This window comes from Aedes aegypti, chromosome 2 (assembly GCF_002204515.2).
Source record: "Aedes aegypti strain LVP_AGWG chromosome 2, AaegL5.0 Primary Assembly, whole genome shotgun sequence".
In the NCBI taxonomy this organism is placed as follows: domain Eukaryota; kingdom Metazoa; phylum Arthropoda; class Insecta; order Diptera; family Culicidae; genus Aedes; species Aedes aegypti.
In genome coordinates, this window is record NC_035108.1 from 460,731,434 (window position 1) to 460,754,733 (window position 23,300).

Consider the following 23,300-nt stretch of genomic DNA (forward strand, 5'->3'; position numbering starts at 1 on the left):
TTTCCTTCATTTTGTCATTTGTTTTATTATTATCAGGTATTTTAAATTATTATCAAAATAAGGTAGGTTGATGTGCATACACAATTATTAGGAATAGTTTGATAGCATACCTCTAGCCTCGGTGTTCCAGGAACACTTTGAAGAAACCTTGTTCCTCTTCCGGCACGATGTTCTTATTGATGGCATTCTTTAGCGCGTACCGGCAGCCCTGCGTGTTGTATCCGGGCTTGAAGGATCGATCTTCAGACTTCAGTAGACCCAACTGGATCAACATGAAGTCCCTCAAGCTCTTGAGTCGATTGTTGGCTTTCGCGTACTCGTAGGCATCGGCGAAAAGGGCCTCGGAAACTTCCAGCGCTTCCTTGCTCTTCTCCGAAATTTCCGACAGCTTGAGGATGGTGAAGGCCACATAAACCAGATAGTCTTCTTCTGGGAGAGATTTGAGATACTCTTTGAACGCTTCCGCTTTGTTCGATTCTTCCAACGAGTGGAACATGGTTTCCGAAGGGTAATGTGTCTGACAGTATGCTTCAACCGTGTTGGGTAGCGATTGGTCAAGGTCTATCGTTGAAGCGTTATTGTTTTCCGACAGGAGGTTGCGAATGGCCGGCTCGGCTGTTACATTAGGGCTCTGCTGGAATCCATCCTGTTCGGCTTGATCGGATTCTCCGGCATCACTTTCGTCGCTTTCTTCGCATTCTTCATTGTCGTCTTCTTCCTCCTCTTCCTCTTCAATATCTTCCTCGTCTTCTTCGTCCTCATCATCCTCCTCTTCTCCTTCGGAATCATCGTCATCGAGGGGACCAAGCGCTTCCAACCGATCGTACTGAGTCAGAGTCTCTCTCAGCTGCTCTCGACATTCATACCCGAATTGGTTTCCATCCAGAATCAAGCTCTTAAGGTTATCCTTGTTGTAAGTAGCGTTGGCAATCGCGAAGCCACCCTCCGGACCTATTTCGTTGAATCCAAAGTTCAACACCTCGATGTCAGTATGGGCTTCCTGCAAGGCCTCTCCGAGTAGCATTGCGCCCTTCGTCTTCAGCAGGCAATCACCGAAATTAATCTCCCTCAAGCACTGCAAATCGTAAATGGCGTCTGCAATGGCCGCTGCCCCTTTCGGTCCAATGGTATTATCGTTCAAGTTCAGCACCTTCAGGTTACCGTTCTCTTTGAATGCTTCCGACAGGGCCGTAATGCCCACGTGGTAGATTCCATTCTGTGGCATCTCGATGTGTTCCAAAGTTCTAACTTTCCCGAAAACCTCCGCCAATGCTTTCGCGCCATCGTTTTCCAAACGGTTCCGCCCGGCAATGAACACCTTTAGGGACAACGGTTTTCCCAGCTCCGAACTAGCCGCGTGGCATGCCAGCAACGCCTTCGACAGCATCTTTCCTCCTCCGATTCCCAAACCGCAGTTGTTCAGTATCAGTTCCTGCAAAAAAGAAGCATTCAAATTCAGATCATCTCTATGCTCATTGAATGGATTAACCGAAAATGGAATAAAGTCGTTTGGCTTGAATAAAATAAGGACGAAGGGTCATTTGTCATAACATAAAGAAGAACCTATTTTAAAATAAGGAGCATAACTATGGTGAAATCCTAGTTTGGTCAAATGACCATTATGCAGATGTAGTTATGCCAAACGGTTTTATTCCAAATAACTTTATGCAACTTTATCCCATATTGGCTTCCCCCCTTGCAAGTTGATCCACGGAACGACATCAAGTGGAATAAATTACAGTTAACTCTCCCTTATTCGATTATTCCGTAACTCGATATCGAGTTAGAGAACCATAGTAAGAGTTGATTTTCATGGCTACCTCGAAGGTCCCTTGAATCGCATTTGCACTGGTTTTGTGTTCTATAACTCGATACCTTCCTAATCTCCTAACGTCCCTTCAATATTGAGTAATGGAGAGTTGACTGTAATAACTTGAAAAATATAAAAATGAAATTTTCACAGCACTTCAGAGATATTTTGAATTTTAACATGTAGATATTTTGACTGTTCCCTTTCCAGCGTTCAAAATCAAAAAATGTTTAATTAAAATTATTTTTTTTTACAAATTTTAATAATTAATTGAATTGAACAAGTTTGCTGAAGTTATTGTTTGTGTAGTTCTTTAAAATTTTAAAATAAATCATTCATAATTTTTCGTCAAAAAATTCACTTTATTCATGCAAAAAAAAAAAACGTTTTAACGTCTGCGAGTGTTTTGTTCTTTTTGCTGAACAGTGTTTCGTGACAGCGACCCAAACAAGTAAGATAGTGTCCGCGATCACAAGAACTTTATGTTTAAAGGTTTCGAAGGCATAATTCGGTATCAGGTACCAGAAGGCCGGCTCCAGAAGCACGTTCCCCGCCATTTGGGAGATTTGTGCCATCGCCATATTTGAGCGTATTTTATCATCTACACGATGGGCGAGGGTTGGGAAGGGAAGATGGGAGAAAATAGGGTGGTGTCAGACATCAAACGACTTAGTGAAAATATCAGCGAGTTGGTTCTTAGTCCCGATTACTCCACCTTGACGTTACCGGCTGCTACATGGTCCCTTATAAAATGATGCTTGAACACTCGAACATTATGAATTATTTTGGCGCGATATATTCACTGATGTTTTTTGTTCTTGACAGTTGCCATCCTGCATGGTTGTGACACTGCGATGACGTGTTGCCACACTGAACGTATTTTATGCCTTCACTCCTCCTCAACGAGTCATTCGCAGACCAATCTTCTCCCGTAGTTCCTCCAGTTATACTCTCGCCAACGGTTTTGTCAGCGCATCCGCCAGCATGTTGCCTGAAGGACAATAGACGACGTTGATCCTCTTCTACTCTGCCATGTCACGCACGAAGTGGTATCGCGTGTCAACATGCTTCGATCTTTTGGTCCCTCCGTTTTGCTCCAGCAGCTTAATGCAGCTCTGATTATCTTCGTTGATCTTTACAGGCTGCTTAACGTCTTCGCCGAAATCTTTCATGAGCTTCAAAATCCACTGCAGGTCCTGACAGCACTCCGACAACGAAATATATTCCGCTTCTGTACTAGATAGCGCAACACATGTCTGTTTCCTTGCAGTCCAAGAGATGGTTCCATCACCGAGTCGGAATATGTAACCACAGTTGGATTTCCGGTCATTAACGTTTCCGGCCCAGTCAGCATCCGCAAAGCCTTCGAGTTCGCCATCACCTCCGATGCACAGTTTCAAGTCACAGGTAGCGGAATTTGGGGCAAGTGTGCCACCTTAAGCAAATTGTTCTCTAACTTTGCCCAAGGCTCATAAAAACCACCTATTTAGCCTCATGATGATAGTTTCACATCTTTTCATAACCAATGTGCCATTTTAAATGAAAATAATTTCAAAAAGTATTAGTTTTGGAGCTTCTCAAATATCATCCAAAATAACCTATTTTTCGACACTATGGGGCAAGTGTGCCACCCATATGGGGCAAGACGGCCACCGAATGAACATCGTATGTAATTCAACTTGTAATGAAATTTTCTTAATTCAATATTATTATTACGTAAAAAGCAGACGCTAATCGATAATTTAAAAAATAATTTTAAGTTTACCGTAATAAGGTGGTGCTTTATAACAAGGTTCAAAACATACGTAACTCGCTATTACTCATTCGAATAACTAAAATGGTTATTTTTGTCTCCATTCAATACAATATAAGTAGTACCCTTATATTACGGCAAATATGTATAATATTACACTATATCAGCACTAAATAACGGTAAAATATTGATGTAGATATGTAAAACGGTACTTAATAAGCCGAAAAACATGTTATTATTGAATATTTTGAGATAAAATCACTTTGGGGGGCAAACATGTTAGTTATTCCCCTACTATACTTCAGAAACCACTACCGGTGCCTCATTTTAGTTTATTACTATGATTTCGTTGATGATGTTTACATTTTTATAAATTTCACTTCAACAATTTTTGTTTACCAAATAGGTGGCACACTTGCCCCAAAAACTATACATTTCAACCAATCTGGATTTTGTATGTAAAACTAAATACTTTTTTCGTTCAAATGCCACAATAACTTACACATTTGAATAGTTTCACGATGTACAGTACGTTGGAAAAATCTGTTGATAATTTACCTTTTACCATGCTATTTGGAAACAACGAAATCTTATAAAAATCCACTCAAATTTGGTTGTCTTTGCAAAAATCGATGTAAATACGTGTAAAATAGAGCAATGTTCATCATATTTTGATTATTATATTGTGAACTATGGAAGAACATATTGTTAAGCTCAAAGAAAAAATATATATTGTAGTTTTTATAAAAAGCAGGGGTGGCACACTTGCCCCAAAGTCCGCTACCAATCAGGTAACGAAGCACTCGTTTTGCTTCTACCCAATCAGCACCAGTAGGTTGACTCACCTTCCTACCTAGTATCGACGTGCTTATAGCAATGTCAGGCCGAGTGTGCACAGCAAGATAAAGCAAACCTCCAATAAGACTTTGAAAATTGTCATTGGTAGGTAGCTTCTCGCTCTCCTCCTTTTGCTGTACGTAGCCTGTGTCCATCGGTATTTTTGACGCTTTTGCTTCCTCCATACCGAACCGATGTGCCAATTTCCGAATGTATGCCTTCTGACTCAGGTAGTAGTGCTTGCCTTGTTTCTCTACCTGTATCCCGACAAAATGCTGCACATCTCCCAGTTGAGTAAGATCAAATTCAGCTTGCAGGCTCTTGAAAATCTCTTCATACTCCTGTTGACTCGAACTCGCGACCAACATGTCATCGACATACAACAGGATAAATGCCGATTTCTTACCTCGATGACGGACGTACAAACAAGGGTCTACACTAGATGGCTTGAATCCCATTCGACGTAGACACAGTGGTAGAACGCTGTCTATCTTCCGGTTCCACATCCTAGCCGACTGTCGTAGACCATAGATGCTTTTCTTCACGAGCAACACTGAATTTCTCTTCTTCGGTGTCACTCCGGGGGGCACTCGCATAAAAATTTCTTCATCCAAGTCAGCATTGAGATATGCCGTTTTGACATCAATATGCTTTACCAACATTCCTCTTCTAGCAGCGATGGTGGGTAGTGTGCGAAAAGTCACTTGTTTCGCAACAGGTGCAAAAATTTCATCGAAATCCACGCCGTACACTTGGTTGAAACCTTGCGCGACGAGGCGGGCCTTGTGCTGAATAACATTGCCGTCCTCATCGTAAATCCGCTTAAACACCCATCGACATCCTACGATTTTCCTTCCAGGTGGTAGTTCGGCTTCTTCCCAGGTCTGGTTTTCTGGTTGCTTCCATTTTTTACTTTCAGGTCCATTAACAGCTTCCTGGTAGGTGCGCGGTTCATCAGACAATTCTTTCACTGGACCGCTTACCTGATAACGCTGAGGTGGAACACCAATATTGCTTCGCCGCGATCGTCGCACTTCATCATTTGGCGGCAATTCCAGCTCCTCCTGTTCCTCTCCGTGGAAAATAGAACTTGCCGAAAAACCTTCAAAATCTTCATCTGCATCTTCGTATTCACTCACAACACTTCCTTCTCCACGATCTTTTTCAGGTTCATCTGGCTCCGCTGTCATCGGGAACTCCACAATCGATTCCTTCGATGCTGGTTCGGTTGGACGAAAAATCTCCAGCTGATCCTGCTTCAGGAACCGCACATCCCTACTAATGACAACCTTGTCCGTTTCCAAATCGATCATACGATAGCCTTTGTGCTGCGACGAATATCCGATGAAAGTCATCCTGACAGCTTTCGGTTCCAATTTAGTGCGCTTCTCCGATGGCACAAACACGCACGCTTGCGAACCGAACACATGAAGATGTTCCAAATCCGGCTTCTCCTTGAAAACGATTTCATACGGCGTCTTATCTCTCACCCGTGTTGGAAGCATGTTCTGCAGATGATTGGCGGTATTCACAGCCTCCGCCCAATAACGGTAGCCCATGTTGGCATCCAGGAGCATACATCTTCCCTTCTCTACCAGTGACCTGTTTTTGCGCTCTGAAACACCATTTTGTTGGGGTGTATAAGCAGTAGTGTACTGCTGCAGTATACCTTCCTGAGCGCAAAGTTTTTCGAAGGATTTAGACCTGTACTCCCCACCCTGATCGGATCGAAGTACCTTCGGTGTCTTGCCGAACTGCGTTTTGGCCATCCTTACGAAACGCTTGAAGCATTCTTCGATCTCGGATTTCTTACGAAGGAAAAAGATCCAGCTGTATCGACTAAAGTCGGCATCCTCCCGGTGTGGGAGTATTCATGGGGCCACATACGTCACTGTGGATGAGATCCAATATTGCGGTCGATTTCTGATCGGCGTGTTTCTGAAATGAAAGCCTTGCCATCTTTCCTTTTAAGCCACACTCGCATACCGCTCGGATACCACACGGCTGAATGCGAAAACCACTAGCTAATCCGCTTCTCTCCAGTTCCAAAATGGCTTCCGGGTCCCGATGTCCCAATCTTCGATGCCACTCGTGGATACACAGTGGATTGTGGCTTTTAGCGACCGATACCATAGGCGTTTTTACTATCTTCAACAAATACAAGCCGCCTTCAAGTACCGCTTCGCCTGCTGTTCGGCCACCACAAGAAATAGTACAACCAGATGCAGAAAAACTCACCTCAGCTCCTTTCTTGACCAAACAGCCAACGGATATCAGGTTGGCATTCATTTCCGGAACGTACAGTACTCTGGATAGTACCACCTGCTTCGCTCCTTGACCTTGAACCAAAAAAGAAATTCGACACGTTCCTTCGCCTTCCACCAGACACTTCCGACCATCAGCCACAATCACCATACTCGGGGTTTCCAAACTTCTTCTCACAACAGTGTCAAAATATTCGCGGTTTGCACAAATGTGCCACGAAGAACCAGAGTCAATCATCCACTCACTAATCGAGTCATCACTGACCGCGAACGCGAACGCATCGTCATTTTCTTTCGTGTATGATGCCACTTTGGCCTGTGCACTTCTCGAAGCTTTCGATTCGTCCCGACTCACTTCACTCGGTTTCGGTTTCACTCGACAATCCTTTTTCTTATGTCCGACTCTCTGACAGTTGTGGCAAACAACACTTTTCTTATGCGAAGCTTTTTCTTTCACTCTCAAAGCTTTCTCACTTTTTTCGTCCCCTTTGCGTTTCATCACTTTATCCAACACTTTTTGTTTCACCAACTCCAGTGTGATTTCTTCTTCTTTACGGCAGTCCAAAGCCGTCGAAAGGGTACTGAAGGATTTCGGAAGGCTGCATTTACCCCCGCCGCAGCAGTTTGCTCCGGTGAAGTCCCTGGGCTCACAAACTTCCACAGGTCCTCTCTCACCAGCAGTAGCTCGACGGTGAATTTCCAGCTGCCATAGTTCTGATTATTGAGCTTCGGAATTCCTAGCCGCTCCATCTTGATTGCTCATCAGGTCGCACACACTTTTTACTTTATTACTGAGCACATTACCTCTTGAAATAAAACACGATGTGTACTGTTGTACAGTCAATCAACTAATAAAAAAGTTTTATTCTCTACACTCGAACATTATGAATTGGAGAGTTATTTTGGCGCGATAGGCCTATTCACATGACGTCTCAAATCAGCTGATCGGGAAGCACTTTGACATTTCTTCTATGAAAATAACAGGCCCGTGTGCCACCGATGTAAACAAATGCATAGACGGATCTGTCACATGAAAAGGCCTATATATTCACTGATGTTTTTTGTTCTTGACAGTTGCCATCCTGCATGACTGCAACTGCGATGACGTGTTGCCACACTGAACGTATTTTATGCCTTCACGGTGTTGTGCCTCGAATGCCAAGGTCGTCAAGGAGTCCAGCCAGTCATATAGCTTCTGTCACGCCAGAACCTAGTGCCACATACGCGGCCTCACTGGATGAAGTCGTTACCGTTGTCTGCTTCTTACTTGACCAACGCTGCTTTCCCGAATATCTGAAATAGGAAACCACTCACCGATTTTCTGTCCTGTTGGTCAGTTACCCAATCAGCATCGACATATCCAACTAAGGGTACCATTTGTTCATTGCGTGAAAACTTCAGGAACATCAGGTCGCTGCTGAAAACGTCCAATGTATCCTACTGGGAAGCGTATGTCCGGTCGAGTAGCCAGCATAATGTACATTAAACTCCCCAGTAATTCTCGATATGGTGCTTCTGTTACTTCTGACGTACCTTGGAATAGCTGCGAGTCCTTTTCCATCGGTGTTTTAGTCGTATAACAGTCTTCCATAGAAAAGTTCCTTAGAATCTTCTTGATACTGGCCTCTTGTGACAGCTCCATTCGTCCTTGCTTCCTATTATAAGAAATCTTCATTCCGAGGAAATGCTTCGCTTCGCCACAGTCAGTCATTTTGAAATGCTGGGATAACTTTTTCTTTACAGTCTTCAGTCTTTCTTGCGAAGGGAGCGCTCCAGGATTTGATGTATCGGACTGCTCTCAACGTCATTCAGATGTTCGTCGAAGTGCTACTTCCACCTTTCGATCACCTCACGCTCGGCCGTCAAAATGCTCCCATCCTCGACCAACCAGTCTTCACAATTCTTTATAGATCTTTGACCAACTATGGCGATCGCTAACGGTTCAAAACGAATCTATATTGAATCCGGTTGACCGGGTCCTTATCCCTGCACATCTCGGCTCGCGGCACAGAGCCGTTGCGGGATCATGCGTTGAGCTTCTGATAGAAATTACGTGTTTCTAGAGACCTACACAGCTGTTTCATTTCCTCGCACTCCGTCTCATCCAGGCGACGTTTTTTCTCCCGAAAGAGGCGGGTCTGCTGTTGCCGTTTCCGTCTATAACGTTCCACGTTCTGTCGGGTCCCTTGTTGCAGCATGACCGCCCGCGCTGCATTCTTCTCCTCCTCCAGAATGTGCCTACATTCCTCGTTCTACAACTGGATATCTGCCTCTCGATGGTCGAGTTATGGAGAGTTGACTGTATTTATTTTGACAAAAACATTCAAATAATTCAAATTATTGAGCATGAGCATGAGCATTGATGACCGTACAATTCGTAGTTGCTACTCCGTAATTGACAAGAATCATCGAAATTGTACAGGGAACCAACAGATGTAGCTTGGGAGTAGCATACCAATGTACATTTTCGAGGACTCTGAAATTAGTAATGTCAATAACGGCGCCAGCCACGTCCTTACGGTCATCGGGGAAGGGAAGGAATGTTAGTGTGACATCCATTGTTTCTAAAGACCGAGTATACCTCTGCATCTTCATGGTTGCCACGGGAAGGAGTTTTGTTAGTGGGAGGGTTTCAAAGCTACATGATCAGGATTCACCTTGGTAAGTGATGCGATTCATGTAACCGTCGACATCTTAAACATCGAACTATTCAAAGGTTTGAATTTCGCAATTTTATAAAACATGAATAAGCGCTTATGTCAACACTCAAGTGACGAACTATTCATAGTTTGTTCAACAAATTCATAAAAAGATACATGTTATGATACAAATGTGTTATTACAAGCATGAAACGAGCTCACCAATTGGTAATCCATCCTCGACTGAACAGTTACAATCGCAGCGTCAACACGTATAAGCAGGAATATAAAATAACTCCGATGGCGCGCGAATGAAGTGCTAACTGAAAAAAAAACACTCCGAGCGCACGAAAAATGAATCGGACTGCTTGTGTCTTCGCTAAGCACTGAGTAAACAAACGAAGCCACCGAAAAACACTCCGAGCGCGCGAAAATAAATCTGACTGCTTGGGTCTTCGCAAAGCACTCTCAAATAATTCAAATGATTATTCGACCAAAAGTAGTTTAAAAAAATGTTTGATGATCATTTGAATTATTTGAATGTTTTTTTCAATGGATTTTTTCTGATTATATGATAATTTCATAATCAAAAGTAGGGTGCTCATTGTGGTAGATCTGGATGTTAATGTATGTATGTATGTTTATTTATTTGTGACGATAACCTATTAGTTTAAAAACTTTTTACAAGGTCAAGGAAGCTTAATAAGCTTAATAAGCTGGCCGTGCCTCTGGTGCTAATTATTATCACTAAAGCTGTCAACGAAGGAGCACTCATATCACCCCATTGGTTAAAAATCGACTCAAAAAAGGCTAATTTAAAAAAATATTCATTCATTTGTGAGCCAACATAAATCATGCGTATCTTGCGTATTGGTCTTAATTTTTTTTATAAATCATGTTAAAGTCCGAAAATTTTATAATATTTTTAGCACTTTTATAGTTTTTCTTAAGATGGCCAAATTGCATCACTTTCCCCAAGTTTTATCTTTGTCTTGCCTGTGAATGATCTGTCAAACTGACCAGAGTATTGTCAAGCTCGATTATTGGTACATTGAAGAATAAAAAAAAACATCTTTATGAATATTAAATTACTGCATTTCAGATAGCAATGATAGATGTTCATAAAAATTGACTGGATTTTGAACTAAAATTAACTAATTTAGCAAATTAGCAAAACTAAGGTGATTACTTTCGTTTTAATTTCGTTCTACTGTGGACCACTGTGCATTGAACCCAGTCCCAAAAAACTCACCTGCAGCGTATAGCAGGTCGCACTCTTCAGCAAATCCACCAGCCCAGTCATCCCGTTCGGTCCCAGCGCATTGTCCGAGCAGTCCAGCACCGTCAGCTGGGCCCCGGCTGCAATCATTCCCTCGCCCATCGCCTTCAGGGCCAGCGGAATTTCCGTCTTCATCCGGCCGGTGAACAAATCCTTCCACAGGGCTTCCTTCAGTTCCGGGTGTTTCTCCAGGGCTTTGGCAATGCCCTTGGCCGCTTCCACCCCCAGGGTGTTGCCCTCCAGATTGAGGAAGTGCAGCCCGGTGCAGGCATCGATGGCGTCCAGCAGTTCCTTGGCTTCCGGGTAAACAACAGGATTAGGTACGAATTACGACAGCTGCATTTGATTGGCAGGTGTTCCACTTACCTCCGGCTTCGGTTTCCCATTTAAGCGCCTTCCCGAGGAAACTGACACCTGTTTTTGCCGGTGTTTCATCGAGGGCAGTTGTGATTGAGGCCAGGTTAAAACTGGACATGTTTACGGCAGGAAATACCCCGGAAAATCACGAAAAATCGTTTCCAACAAATTGGACAGCTGCTCGACCGGTTCTTGTGCAAAAGCTTGCTCTGTTCTGCGTTTTGACCGCTGGCTGATTGGAGGAGAGGTTATGTTTGTTATGTTTTCTGTTTTGGGCTCTGGAAGTCGCGCATCGCCGCTTTATCGACTTTGCCTGCAGCATGGAACGAGCACTCTGCACTGAAAACGATATTAAAAGGGATGCGCTGATGAGCCAGAAAATGCCTCTCGCCGAAAATGATATATTTGGGGCTGATACACAAGTTTCATAACGTTGAATGGTGGGTGTTCTTCGGTCATACAATTTGTAAGATAGTCATATAAAAATCGTAACGAGGAAGTGAGTGGGTGTCGAAAATGGTCATTTTTGGCGTTATGAAATTTGTGCCCTTGTAGAAAAATATTTCATAACTCCGAAAATGACCATTTTTGACACCCACCCACTCCTTCGTAAAGCATTTGGTATGGATACACTACAAATTTTATATGAGCTGTAACATCGCGAAGACACCCACTCACCCCCTTCAGCGTTATGAATGGATCATTAAAATAACCAAAACGGCCGCCATAGAAAGCATAGATAGCGCCATCGTAGCCTTGTGTGTTTGACAGAACAGCAATGCTGTCACAATGTTAAATCCCATATACAGTGGTGCCTTTGTTTTGATGCGGTGAGCAATTGCAAAAACTACTTTCAATGATCCATTTGTGAAGGGCCCATTCACAAATTTCATAACGCTGTAGGGGGTGGGTGGGTGTCATTGAGATATTACAGCTCATACATAATTTGAAAAGTATTCAAACAAAAAGCGTTACGGAGGGGTGGGTGGGTGTCAAAAATGACCATTTTTGGCGTTATGAAATGTGTGAATAAACCCGAATGGGCCGAGCCTGGGAGGGAGAAACCAATACAAAATTTCTGTAAGTCATAGTGAGCCGGGATTCCGCTGTCACGAACTGTCACTGTGAACCCAGATCTCAAACATTGGACTAACATAGAAAAAGCGCGTAACTGATTAAAGCACGACAAAAATCGAATGAAAATCAATTCATGCACATAATGCAAGTAATGTCACGTAAGCACCTTTCAATCTGATTGAATATGAAGCATTGAAAAACGCATCGTTTTACTGAAAATGAATATTTAGTGCATAGAAAACTGTGGCCCTTTTTCCATGTTTGTCAGGAAAGATCGAAAGTACACAACTAAAGAAAACTAGCGATTTTCCCCATGCTTGCGTTGATTGTTGATGGCAAGCTGGAGTTATCTTGCAGTTCATACAAACGTTGTTCTATATTTCGTGTGTAGTATCTGTGCCTCCCTCCCAGGGCCGAGCGACACAAGGAGCCACAAGGGTGTTCGTAAGATGTTACAGTTCAAACAATGTTTGAAAAATATTCATACAAACTGCATTACAAAGGCGTGGGTAACAAAAATGACCATTTTTGGCGTTATGAAATTTGTGAATGCACCCCAAATTCTCGCATAACTTATGATCTCGCCCTAAAAGCTATTGGTAACCATGTGTGTAGCTCGTTGCTTCTGAACATTTGAATGGAGTTACACCGTTACACGTTATTGACCAACGCTATGGTGAAGAAAGGACCATTATCTAACTGTCAATACTGTTGGTTTGGATGTTTATTCATTCATTTGCCCAGACACAACGAGTTACACACGTGGTTACCAATGGCTTTTAGGGCGTTATCTCGGATTATGTGAGAATTGACCTAAATTTATTTTTTTTTTCACGCAGGTCACCTCTGTTGTGGGATAACCCAAATTTGACTAAACTGACAAAGCTCTAGGGTAGCTTAACATGTTAGGGTTTATTCACAAATTTCATAACGCCAAAAATGACCATTTTCGACACCCACCCACCCCCTCGTAACGCTTTTTGTATGAATATAATCCAAATTTTGTATGAGCCGTAACATCACGAGGACACCCACCCACCCCTCTCAGCATTATGAAATTTGTGAATGGGCCCTTATATTTTCGCCAGCTTCGTTCTCTTCGTTTACTAAAAATTCATACTGCTGAAGGAAGGGAATGGTCACTCTACACACTTTGGTCGACGCACTTTCTTACGTTGTGCCTTCAGAGTACTAAAATGTGTCAAGCTTGCTATAATACAACATGCAAAAAAATAGAAACCGAAATTACGTAGAAACGACCTCACAAACGGGGCCCAGATAGCCGTAGCGGTAAACGCGCAGCTATTCAGCACGACCAAGCTGAGGGTCGTGGGTTCGAATCCCACCGGTCGAGGATCTTTTCGGGTTGGAAATTTTCTCGACTTCCCAGGGCAACGAGTATCTTCGTAACTGCCACACGATATACGCATGCAAAAATGGTCATTGGCATAGTAAGCTCTCAGTTAATAACTGTGGAAGTGCTCATAAGAACACTAAGCTGAGAAGCAGGCTTTGTCCCAGTGGGGACGTAACGCCAGAAAGAAGAAGAAGAAGACCTCACAAACATTGGCATCTGATTATTTTTTTCAATTTGCTTCTTGTTCTACGTTAATTTGCAAATTTAAGTTACCAGTCAAACTAATTACAGCGCAGCATCCTTTAACTTTAATTTAAATCATTCTCAGCCATTTATAATTAGCCGTTCATGTTTTGCAACTGTATCACAAAGCTTGCCAGTTAATTGATTAATAAAGAAAATCAGTTTAAATATTATTAAATTATGTCACTATTTAAGAAAATACTTTATCAGTAATTTATTTGCAATACTTCTCACATAACTTGAGATCTCGCCCTAAAAGCCATTGGTAACATCCTTGCTTCTAAGCAAATGAGTGGACCAGGATGAAAACTATCACCATTGGGAGATAGAGGATGATCTTTTCTTCATCGTAGCATAGTTAAATAACGTTTATATCCATTCGTTTGCTCGGTAACAACAAGCTACATACTCGGTTACCACTGGCTTTTATGGCGAGATCACAGATTATGCGAGAATTTTTCTTTTTAACGAAAAACATATAAGGCTCATGCCTACGATTACTTCTACGGTCATCACTAATCAGCTAAAATCGAATGCTTTTTTTAACGCTGGACAAAATGGAAATGGATCATTGAATGTAGTTTTTGCCAGTGCTCACCGCATCAAAACAAAGGCGCCACTGTACATGGGATTTAACATTGTGACAGCATTGCTGTTCTGTTAAACACACAAGGCTACGGTGGCGCTATCTATGCTTTCCATACCGGCCATTTTGGTGTAATTTTAATGATCCATTGGATGCAACTTTTAGCCTTCTCTAATGAAAAGGTATTTTACTTCTCATCTCAAACTATTGGATGATTCGTGGGAGAAAAAAAAAAAATCCTTTTATATCTTTCATTCAATCAACAACCAAAATAGACTTTCGAGCCCATCACCTCCTGGGCCGCCGCTGATCATTCACTGAGGCAAATGGACTATCGAAGTACACAGAAACCTCTTATGAAAATTCGCCACAAGAAATCGGGTTGAAATTCATAAATTTGCCTTATGAAACCAGAATTTGAAAACAAATAATGTTTGCGCCGCAACCTGGAATCGAACCAAGAACCTTGCGATCGATAGGCCTGTGCGTACATTACGCGCCTATCGACGCCTTGATGTGGGTGGAGTGATGCTACAAAGATCTATAAAGCGTTCGTATTGCAATAACCGTTCCACCTTTCATAAGGCAAAATGTATGAATTTCGATAGACAAGTTGCCTGCGTGTACTATGTGTAGTAAACGAACGATGATTGGATAAATTAACATCCATCCGCTACTGCAATGGTTACAAGAATGGATTCACACGCTTCCTGTCATCCGATCTTATAGTAGTTATAGTCGTAGTCAATTGGATTCACATATCCTTTCCGGAAATCTTTCAGTTTTGTGAACCTAAAATGTAGAAGGAAAATGTTTTTTAGTTCCAAAAATCTCTATGTGACAGTAAACAATCCAGCTTTTACGCCTGGCTGCCATAAAATTTTGGATCACCCCCATTTGACGCATGCTGCAAACACTCAAGAAAGCTGATCAGTGCCCGCATAAACCAGAACCGTATTCGCACTATTCCCCAAACTATCCACAACCATGAACGACAATATCTAGCCAGTTTCCTATAACATCTAAAATAACAATAAAGCAACACTACCGCGGACTGTTTCGACAGTTTGCTGAATGGTAAATGGACAAATAACAATGTGGGGAATAGGCGGTTAAGTTATGTAACCATTCAAAAACGACGATTTTCTCGAACAAAATTTGTCGTGGATGGTTTGCAAAAAGGTACGCAAACCATCCATTTTTTGCCAAATTCAATGTAAGGCAATCGGTTAAGAAATTGTTAAACCATATTTATTTATAAAAAGCAAATAATGTATGAGTAATTATAGGTTTATGGTACTTCATGGTATTTCAACTGTATGCCGAACTGTTATATTACATTTAGAGAATTAACCAATGTACGGGGATATTTCTAAGAAGAGGCAATGAAACAAGTAGGTACGTGTGGAAAAACTCATTTCAATTAAAAATACATAATCATTTTTCTTGTTTGAAATGATTTCAGTCCACATGTTCTATTTGTTTCATTATTCGTTATAAAAAAAATAATGAAGTAGAATTGTTTTTTATAAAAATGATTATTTTTCATCACTAAATCCTTCCCAAACATTTGTACACAATTTTTGTATGTAATAACTGGAATTTCCACGTCTGTAATTAAGACCGTAATTAGGAACACTAGGCACTGGGTGGATTAGGTGCAATATGAAGCAGCGACAACGAGCTTTATCGGCACGGTTGACCATCATTCCGTCCCGGTTCTTCGATTTATACTCGTTCCTGCTTGGAGGATTCCATCGCACATCATTTCTGGAGAAAAAAAGCAGTTGCACGTTACATGCTAATTCAAAACATCAAACTTGGGATCAGCTTACTTACCAGCAGTTCCGGATTCGGTTCTAACATCACGTTGGTTGGAAAAAAAAACGAATGCAAACTAGTAGGAGCAAAAATTATAAGCTCGCGAGTTTTTTTATTTTTCTATTTTTTCAGACAGCGTGAAAACAAACACGCATGAAAAATTGAACAGAGCGTATGTTACAAATTTTTCATTGCAGTTTTTTTTTTTACTTTACATTTTTAAATAGGAGTAGAAGCGTTGTTTCAGTGTTTTAATCGAATCTGTGGAGATTTTTTTGTTTTGTTTTGAAATATGTAAGTTCTACAAATATAGTGGGAATTTCATCACAGTGTAAATTTTCTAGCGTGTATCGCTTATACCTACACCAGTCATTCAACTGTTTGCCAAATTGTTAAATAAAAGTAGTATATTGTAAAATATTCATCTGTGTATGTGTTGCACGAATATAAGCTATTACCACTCCACAGACGGTGAACTTATGTTGCTACTATTTCTCCGAGTTTTGACTTCATACCATTCAACAATGTAAGTACATATTCCCGTATTGTAACTATTCGCAATGGCGCAACCAAAACGTTTTTTATTGTTGAGAGTTTGAGGTTTCGTTATGTTCGACATTATTGCAACTGTTTGTGATATTTTAACCATTTCAATTACATGTAATATATTGTTTGGAAACTTAGGCAAATTGTATTTTTCTATGCGGGTGGGCATACAAAGAATTGCAACAAATATTATGTGCCAGACTAGATATGTTTCCGCCAGATAGACCTAGGACACGGTGACTATTGTTCTGCTCGTTATTCTCATTTGTACTTTTAAAACCATTTAATTTTAGAATGAGTTCCAATTTCCCTCTGATTGATTGAAGACGAGTTATGCATTTTTGTAGGTACCTAAAATAAAAAAAATATATTAAGACTCATAAGCCACAGTACTGGAAATATGTTGAACCAATCGGTAAAAAAATTTGACGTTTGAATCAACAACCCAAGATAACTGCCTACTAAGATACAGCTATAAAATCGGTTGCCAACAAAAGTCAAATGTGAATAGCCCCTTGTTGTTTTATAGCGAGCGTAAAAAGCTGGATACATTTGCAAATCACAAAGGTCACTCTACCACCAGAACAAGTTTTTAAATTTACTATTCCAATCACAATTGAGCTATCAAAAGCGCTTTTCATTTGCGTTTTGGTCCTTCTCAGTCCAACCGCATCGATAGCCGAGCGGTAAGCGTTTGCGCTTGACAATCGGAAGATCCTCGGTTCAATTCTGGCTTGCTGCAAGTTTTTAACCATGATATAGTAATTTTTACTGTCGAAATGGTACCATAGTAAAATTTAATGCACAAAATATTTGAAATGAATGCAAATGTAGTCTGCACAAATCAAGTGGCGTTGTGTATTTAATTTAACCCTCTAACATAGTATTTTCAACTGCAACGCTGTTCTCAGTGTAAGTATGCTGTTTCGCTCAAGAAAAGTAAAGAAATTCCTTGATTGAAAGGGTCAAGAAATTTTCTACAGAGAGCCCCTTTTGGCTGGTTTGCTACTGACAAGAAAAGGAATCGCCTATCTCGATGCGTGGAAAATTTCTTCCAAGAAATGGTCAAGAAAATCACATTTTTCTGATCGCAGTACGCAGTTGAGAAGAAATGTCACTTCAAAAGGGACTCTCTGTAGGAAATTTCTTGACCCATTCAGTCAATGAATTTCTTTACTTTTCTTGAGCGAAACAGCATACTTAGCTTTAAAGTGAAAAATCTCAGAATCCAAAGAAAGCCGGCACCGACTTGTGCCAATATTCACGTTTTCATGAAATAGTTGCAAAACAATTTTGATCTTCTTATTTTAGGCTTTCTAATTGTGCACTTTTGCTGGATGTTTTTTCCCGAGATTTGTGTCTTTGAAGTTAAGATTAACGATCGCACGAAGTTTGATTCCAAACGCAATGATAGCGGAACGGCAACGGAATGCGGAACCGGTTCGCCAGCATGAAATATAATCAGCTTGTCGACTCAGTGTTGGTCGAATTTCATTCATTGTCAGCTCAGTCGAGATGTTGTGATTCATGCTGGCGAACCGGTTCCGCATTCCGTTGCCGTTCCGCTATCATTGCGTTTGGGCCTTAAGCGGTGAAAATAAATATTTTGTTCCGAATGTTTTGAAACCATGTATGGGTTTGACATTGCTATCGGAAATCATCATCATGACGAAAGTAGCACACCTCAGCGGACGAATCGTCGTTTTGGGAGCGAATCTGTTTGCACAGTACTTATGATCAGTAGCCTGGGACACGGTTATATGAAAAATTTAGAATCTCGCTCCAGTCCACTTTTTGGATTGCGTTTTGGTCCTATAACAACTGTGCAAAATTTCAGCTCGATCGTTGAAACTATATTTTAGCGCCAGCCGTTCAAAGTTTGTAAGGGCTTTACTATGGGAAAACTTACTATTGCAAAGAAAAATCACCAGAGGGCGCCCATTGACCTCTATAAAAATTCTGAACACAAATCACGATAGGTATTTTTACGATGAACAACATTGTCCATGACCGCAAAGCAATCCGACACTTGTGAAAAAAGTTATTAAGCACAGACTATTCGGAAATTTTGCCCGATTTTGTTATTATTGTTATTCCTTTACGTGCTAATCAACGTCGCCTTGCCAATAGCTTTTCATTGAATATTTTTTTTCACAAACGTCGGATTGTTTTGCGGTCTTCGGCAATATTCTTCATCGTAAAAATACTTATCGAGGTATGTATTCAGAATTTTTATAAAGGTCAATGGGCGCCCTCTGGTGATTTTTCTTTGCAATAGTAAGTTTTCCCATAGTAAATCCCATACAAACTTTGAACGGCTGGCGCTAAAATATATAAATTGACACTTATAATTAGCTGTTCGGTAATCCAATCCGCATGGTTATGAAAGGGGTCCGCGTGGTCTGTAGGGATTTGAATTCTAAACTGGTAACCAACTCAGTTATTGGGTCTTTACCCTTTTATGAAAATTAAAAAGTACCCTTTTTCTGACAACTTAGTACTGCTCATAAAAATGGGTATTTGGAACCCATTTAAAGGGTACTTTTGAGTTAGCATGCTGGTGCCGTCCACTCACTCTATGGACCGATGCACGAGTTCACTAATGTGACGTCTGAGCGTTGCCAAATTCACTGATTTGCATGGTTGCATAAATAACACGCTACCGCTAAAACGTCAAATAATGAACCCGTGCATAGGTCCATCGGCAAGCTGACATTCGTCGAGTATTGCCTGCACATCCAGAAATCTCAGAGTCGATATTGGCAGCATAAAATCAGCGAACGTGCCCCGCAGCATAAAATCATAGTCGCCTTTGCATGATGCATCTCGATGACAGCTGTCGTCCCGAAATTTCACTTCAAAACGTCCAAACGAAAAGAAAACTTTACGGCGAGCAAAAATATGTTTGCCAAAAATTCCCATTAATTATCGGTGATAAGCGTGAAAATTGGTGCAGTTCGATTCGGGACGGTTCAAGCAATTTGAGAAGTGCATTAGTTGATCGGGTCGAGTGATCAGTGGCGCGGAATTAAGCGGGGGAGAAACCGTCTCCTGGCTGGCTGATCAAAGAAGACAGTGTAGTGAAATTAGGGCGCCCTCTTGGCCTTGGAATCGTGTTGCGAATGGGACCAAGTTGGAAGTGTCACAAGTATGAGCCATCGAAACAACGATAATAACGTTCCGTGGAACAATCGGAACCAGCGGAACAACAACAACGATGGGATGGGTGGCGGCAACTACAAGAATTGGGGCGGCGGGAACAACAATCGGTACGGAGGTCCGGATAACCGATACAACAACAGCAATAAGGACCGCCGTAACTATCGCGGAGGATACGGCGGGAATCGTCGGAGCTACGAGGACCGACGGCCCTATCGGAATAACAACTCGTGGAACAACAATAACGGTGCTCCGGATGGGAACTATCCGCGGAACTACCAGAACAACTGGCACCAGAAGCAGCCGGATCAAAACAACAAGGGGGGCAACAAGTATGGGCCACAGATTCAGCAACCGGAACCGGACATTATGGCGCAGCAGATTCCACCCATGATGATCGATTTCGCGGACAGTGATCCGGTTGAAGAGCAGGCTCCGGAACGTAGCGTGGAAGCATCTGGAAGCAATGATGGTGCAAAGTCAAAATCGACGAATGGAACGACGCAGGACAAAGAGGCCGGACCGGAAAGGACAGGTCCTGAGAGGTAAGGGGAGAATAATCTCCTATTGATTCGTTTGAAGGATGATTATTTCGTTTTTCTTTCCAGTAATAGCAATAAGTCCTGGCTGAATGATGAATTTGGCAGTCCAGGGGAAGGATTCCAAGGCTTTGCGGAGGATGACTTTGAGAAGACGCCGAATGGAAGCGCGAAGTTTGACGGCAAGGTAAGTTTTAAGATATGATATTAGTTTTAATCGTAATTGGGTTACCGTGGACGTACTATATTTTTTTCTTAATGATTTTTTGTGGAACACATTAGGTTCCTTAATTGACGCATCAATTCTTCAATGTTTCTAATTTGACGCACTAAGAAATAATCGCTAAATTTTAAAAGATACAAGTGTTTCAGTATTCAAAAGCTTATTTTACAGAAAAAAGAGCTTTAGAGTGAACATGAGAGTTAGAACTTTTGGAAACAGTTGTCAATGACGTCATCCGCTAGTACTTTTGCTGTGCGTCCTGTTAAATTGTAGAAAATAAAACCGACGATTAAGTTCAATCCATGATCAAGCATTATTGTTTAGTTCTCGCATAACTTCTGATCTCGCCCTAAAAGCCATTGGTAACCATGTGTGTAGCTCGTTGTTTCTATGAATTTGAATGGAGTTACACGTTGTTCAACAACGCAATGGTGAAGAAAGGATCATTCTCTACCTGCCAGTGGTGTTGGTTTGGATGTTTGATTTTTCATTTTCTCAGGAACAACGAGCTACACACGTGGTTACCAATGGCTTTTAGGGCGTTATCCCAGATTATGCGAGAGTTTAATGTATTTTCGTCGTGATCTCAAACAAGGGAAACGTTTGAAAACTACGTTGTGGTGGAACGAGGAGAGAAGTTGCAAAAATTACGGATATTGAAAACTAGAAGGAAAACAACCGGTTCCAAAAATGAACGTTTGAGAATCTTCATTAATTACAACGTAAAATGAAACTTTTTCACCCTCCTCCTCTCTGTACACTGCTTTTTGTATAGACCTCGGGCGCCATCTTAGGATTTGAGCTCAACACCGAATGTACGTACAATAGCCTGGGACACGGTTATATAAAAAAAATTAGAATCTCGCTCCAGTCCACTTTTTGGATTGCATTTCGGTCCCATAACAACTGTGCAAAATTTCAGCTCGATCGGTGAAACTATATTTACGCGCCAGCCGTTCAAAGTTTGTATGGGATTTACTATGGGAAAACTTACTTTTGCAAAGAAAAATCGCCAGAGTTCGCCCATTTATCTCTATAAAAATTCTGAATACAGCCCTCGATAGGTATTTCTAAAATGAATAACATTGTCGAAGACTGCAAAGCAATCCGATGCTTGTGAAAAAAGTTATTAAACAAATACTACTTGGTAATTTTGCCCGATTTTGTTATTATTGTTATTCCTTTACGTGTTAATCAACGTCGCCTTGCTAATAGGTTTTTATTGAATAACTTTTTTCACAAGTGTCGGATTGTTTCGCGGTCTTCGATAATATACTTTATCGCAAAAATACCTATCGAGGTCTGTGTTCAGAATTTTTATAGAGGTCAATGTGCGACCTCTGGCGATTTTTCTTTGCAAAAGTAAGTTTTCCCATAGTAAATCCCATACAAACTTTGAACGGCTGGCGCGTAAATATAGTTTCACCGATCGAGCTGAAATTTTGCACAGTTGTGATGGGACCAAAATGCAATCCGAAAAGTGGACTGGAGCGAGAATCTAAATTTTGTCCCACACTAACGTACAATATGCAGATGTCAAAATGAATTTAGGCACCTTTGTGATTTTCACGTAAGCGCGATAGGTAACCTCAGTAAAAATGACCGAGTCACTATTTGGTTATTATGAATGGTTTAGTGATCTCTATCTTAGTCAGGTGAAATGGAGGTAAAATAAATTTGGAATCATCTACGTGATTTACGTCGGGGGCAAAAAATAATAAAATGGAAATTCAGGGAAATTCATCATTTATTATTCTCATATGGTGAAAATACATGTTTTGCCACATATATCTGTCAAATCAAAATGTTTGAATAATAAACACGACATTTTTTATTGTTCGTAACATCGATCGCATAACATTTTTCATAAAACGGTTTTCAAAGTGTACTCTAGCTTTTAACAATTTCAAGAAGACTGCACTTATATGCAACTTGAAATCATATTTAGATTGTATCAGTTTGGTCCAACATGTATGTAACATTAGATCAAATCAAATTTAAAAAATGTGAAAATCCAATTTCCCATATCTTTCTTGTAATCTTCACCATAAAAATAGTGTTCTGTGAAATTTTCAGCTTTTCAGGTAATGATTTAAAGGTGGCCCAAAGACGATGTAAGTTTATATGAAAATGGAGAAATGCTGAAAAATGTTCCAAATATGTTACAGTCGACTCTCCACATATCGATGTTCTACATCTCGATCTCTCCCTATGTCGATAATTTCATAAGTCCCTTCAGTCTGCATATATTTTCACTCTCCATATCTCGATATCTCCATAACTCGCTGTGTTTCTGTTGATTTTTTGTTCTCAATTTTCTCTCCGTATGTCGATATGACCAATATCGAAGGATACTAGACCACAGTTTTGGGTTTCAAAACAAATTAGGAGCGCAAAATGACGTCTGTTTGTGTATTACTTTCTTGACAACGGAATGTTTTTCAATATAGTATTTATCCAAAATTTGTTCTTTCTCTCGATCTCTCCCTATCTCGATGGTCCCTTCGATGTCGAGATATGAAGAGGTGACTGTAGTACTGTAAGTACAAACAAATCATCCCATAGGGAAAACTTATTCTTCAAGTTTCAATGAAGGAAGTTGCTGTAGAAACAAATCCGCTTTGAGCAAATTTTGTTTGGGATTTTTGTAGATGTTTGCAGGGCTAAGAAGCTAAATAATAGCTAGCCAACTCATAAATATATTTTCTTCTATCGGTCGGATTAAATTGCTTTCTTCAGCAAACTTCTTTATTATTGTTTTCAACATTTCTCCATAGTTATTTCCATATAATCCAACATCGTCTTTGGGC

General features: G+C 40.9%; 2 protein-coding genes across 2 annotated transcripts in view; one reads left to right on the forward strand and one right to left on the reverse strand.

Moving 5' to 3' along the window:
• On the reverse strand, nt 1-11,189 carry LOC5569705 (ran GTPase-activating protein). The gene is made up of 3 exons (XM_001658646.2): nt 10,949-11,189; nt 10,556-10,878; nt 1-1,432 (listed from the first exon to the last, which is right to left on the reverse strand). The coding sequence occupies exons 1-3, from the start codon at nt 11,055-11,057 to the stop codon at nt 113-115; spliced, it is 1,752 nt and encodes a 583-aa protein (XP_001658696.2). The 5' UTR covers nt 11,058-11,189; the 3' UTR covers nt 1-112.
• Nucleotides 11,190-19,364: 8,175 nt separating this feature from the next.
• The window catches only part of LOC5569709 (serine/arginine repetitive matrix protein 2), a 32,099-nt gene continuing 28,163 nt past the window's right edge, over nt 19,365-23,300 (forward strand). The window contains exons 1-2 of the mRNA XM_001658647.2: nt 19,365-20,273; nt 20,337-20,454. Coding sequence (XP_001658697.2) covers nt 19,720-20,273; nt 20,337-20,454 — 672 coding nt within the window. The 5' untranslated portion in view covers nt 19,365-19,719. The remainder of the gene's footprint in view (nt 20,274-20,336; nt 20,455-23,300) is intronic.

Bases quoted from the DNA above. Each gene is read 5' to 3' on its own strand.
- LOC5569705 (XM_001658646.2), bottom strand. From the start codon at position 11,057: ATGTCCAGTTTTAACCTGGCCTCAATCACAACTGCCCTCGATGAAACA. The intron at 10,879-10,948 runs GTAAGTGGAACA...TTTACCCGGAAG, and splicing joins ATGGGAAACCGAAGCCGGAG to CCAAGGAACTGCTGGACGCC. The intron at 1,433-10,555 runs GTGAGTTTTTTG...TCTTTTTTGCAG, and splicing joins CGACCTGCTATACGCTGCAG to GAACTGATACTGAACAACTG.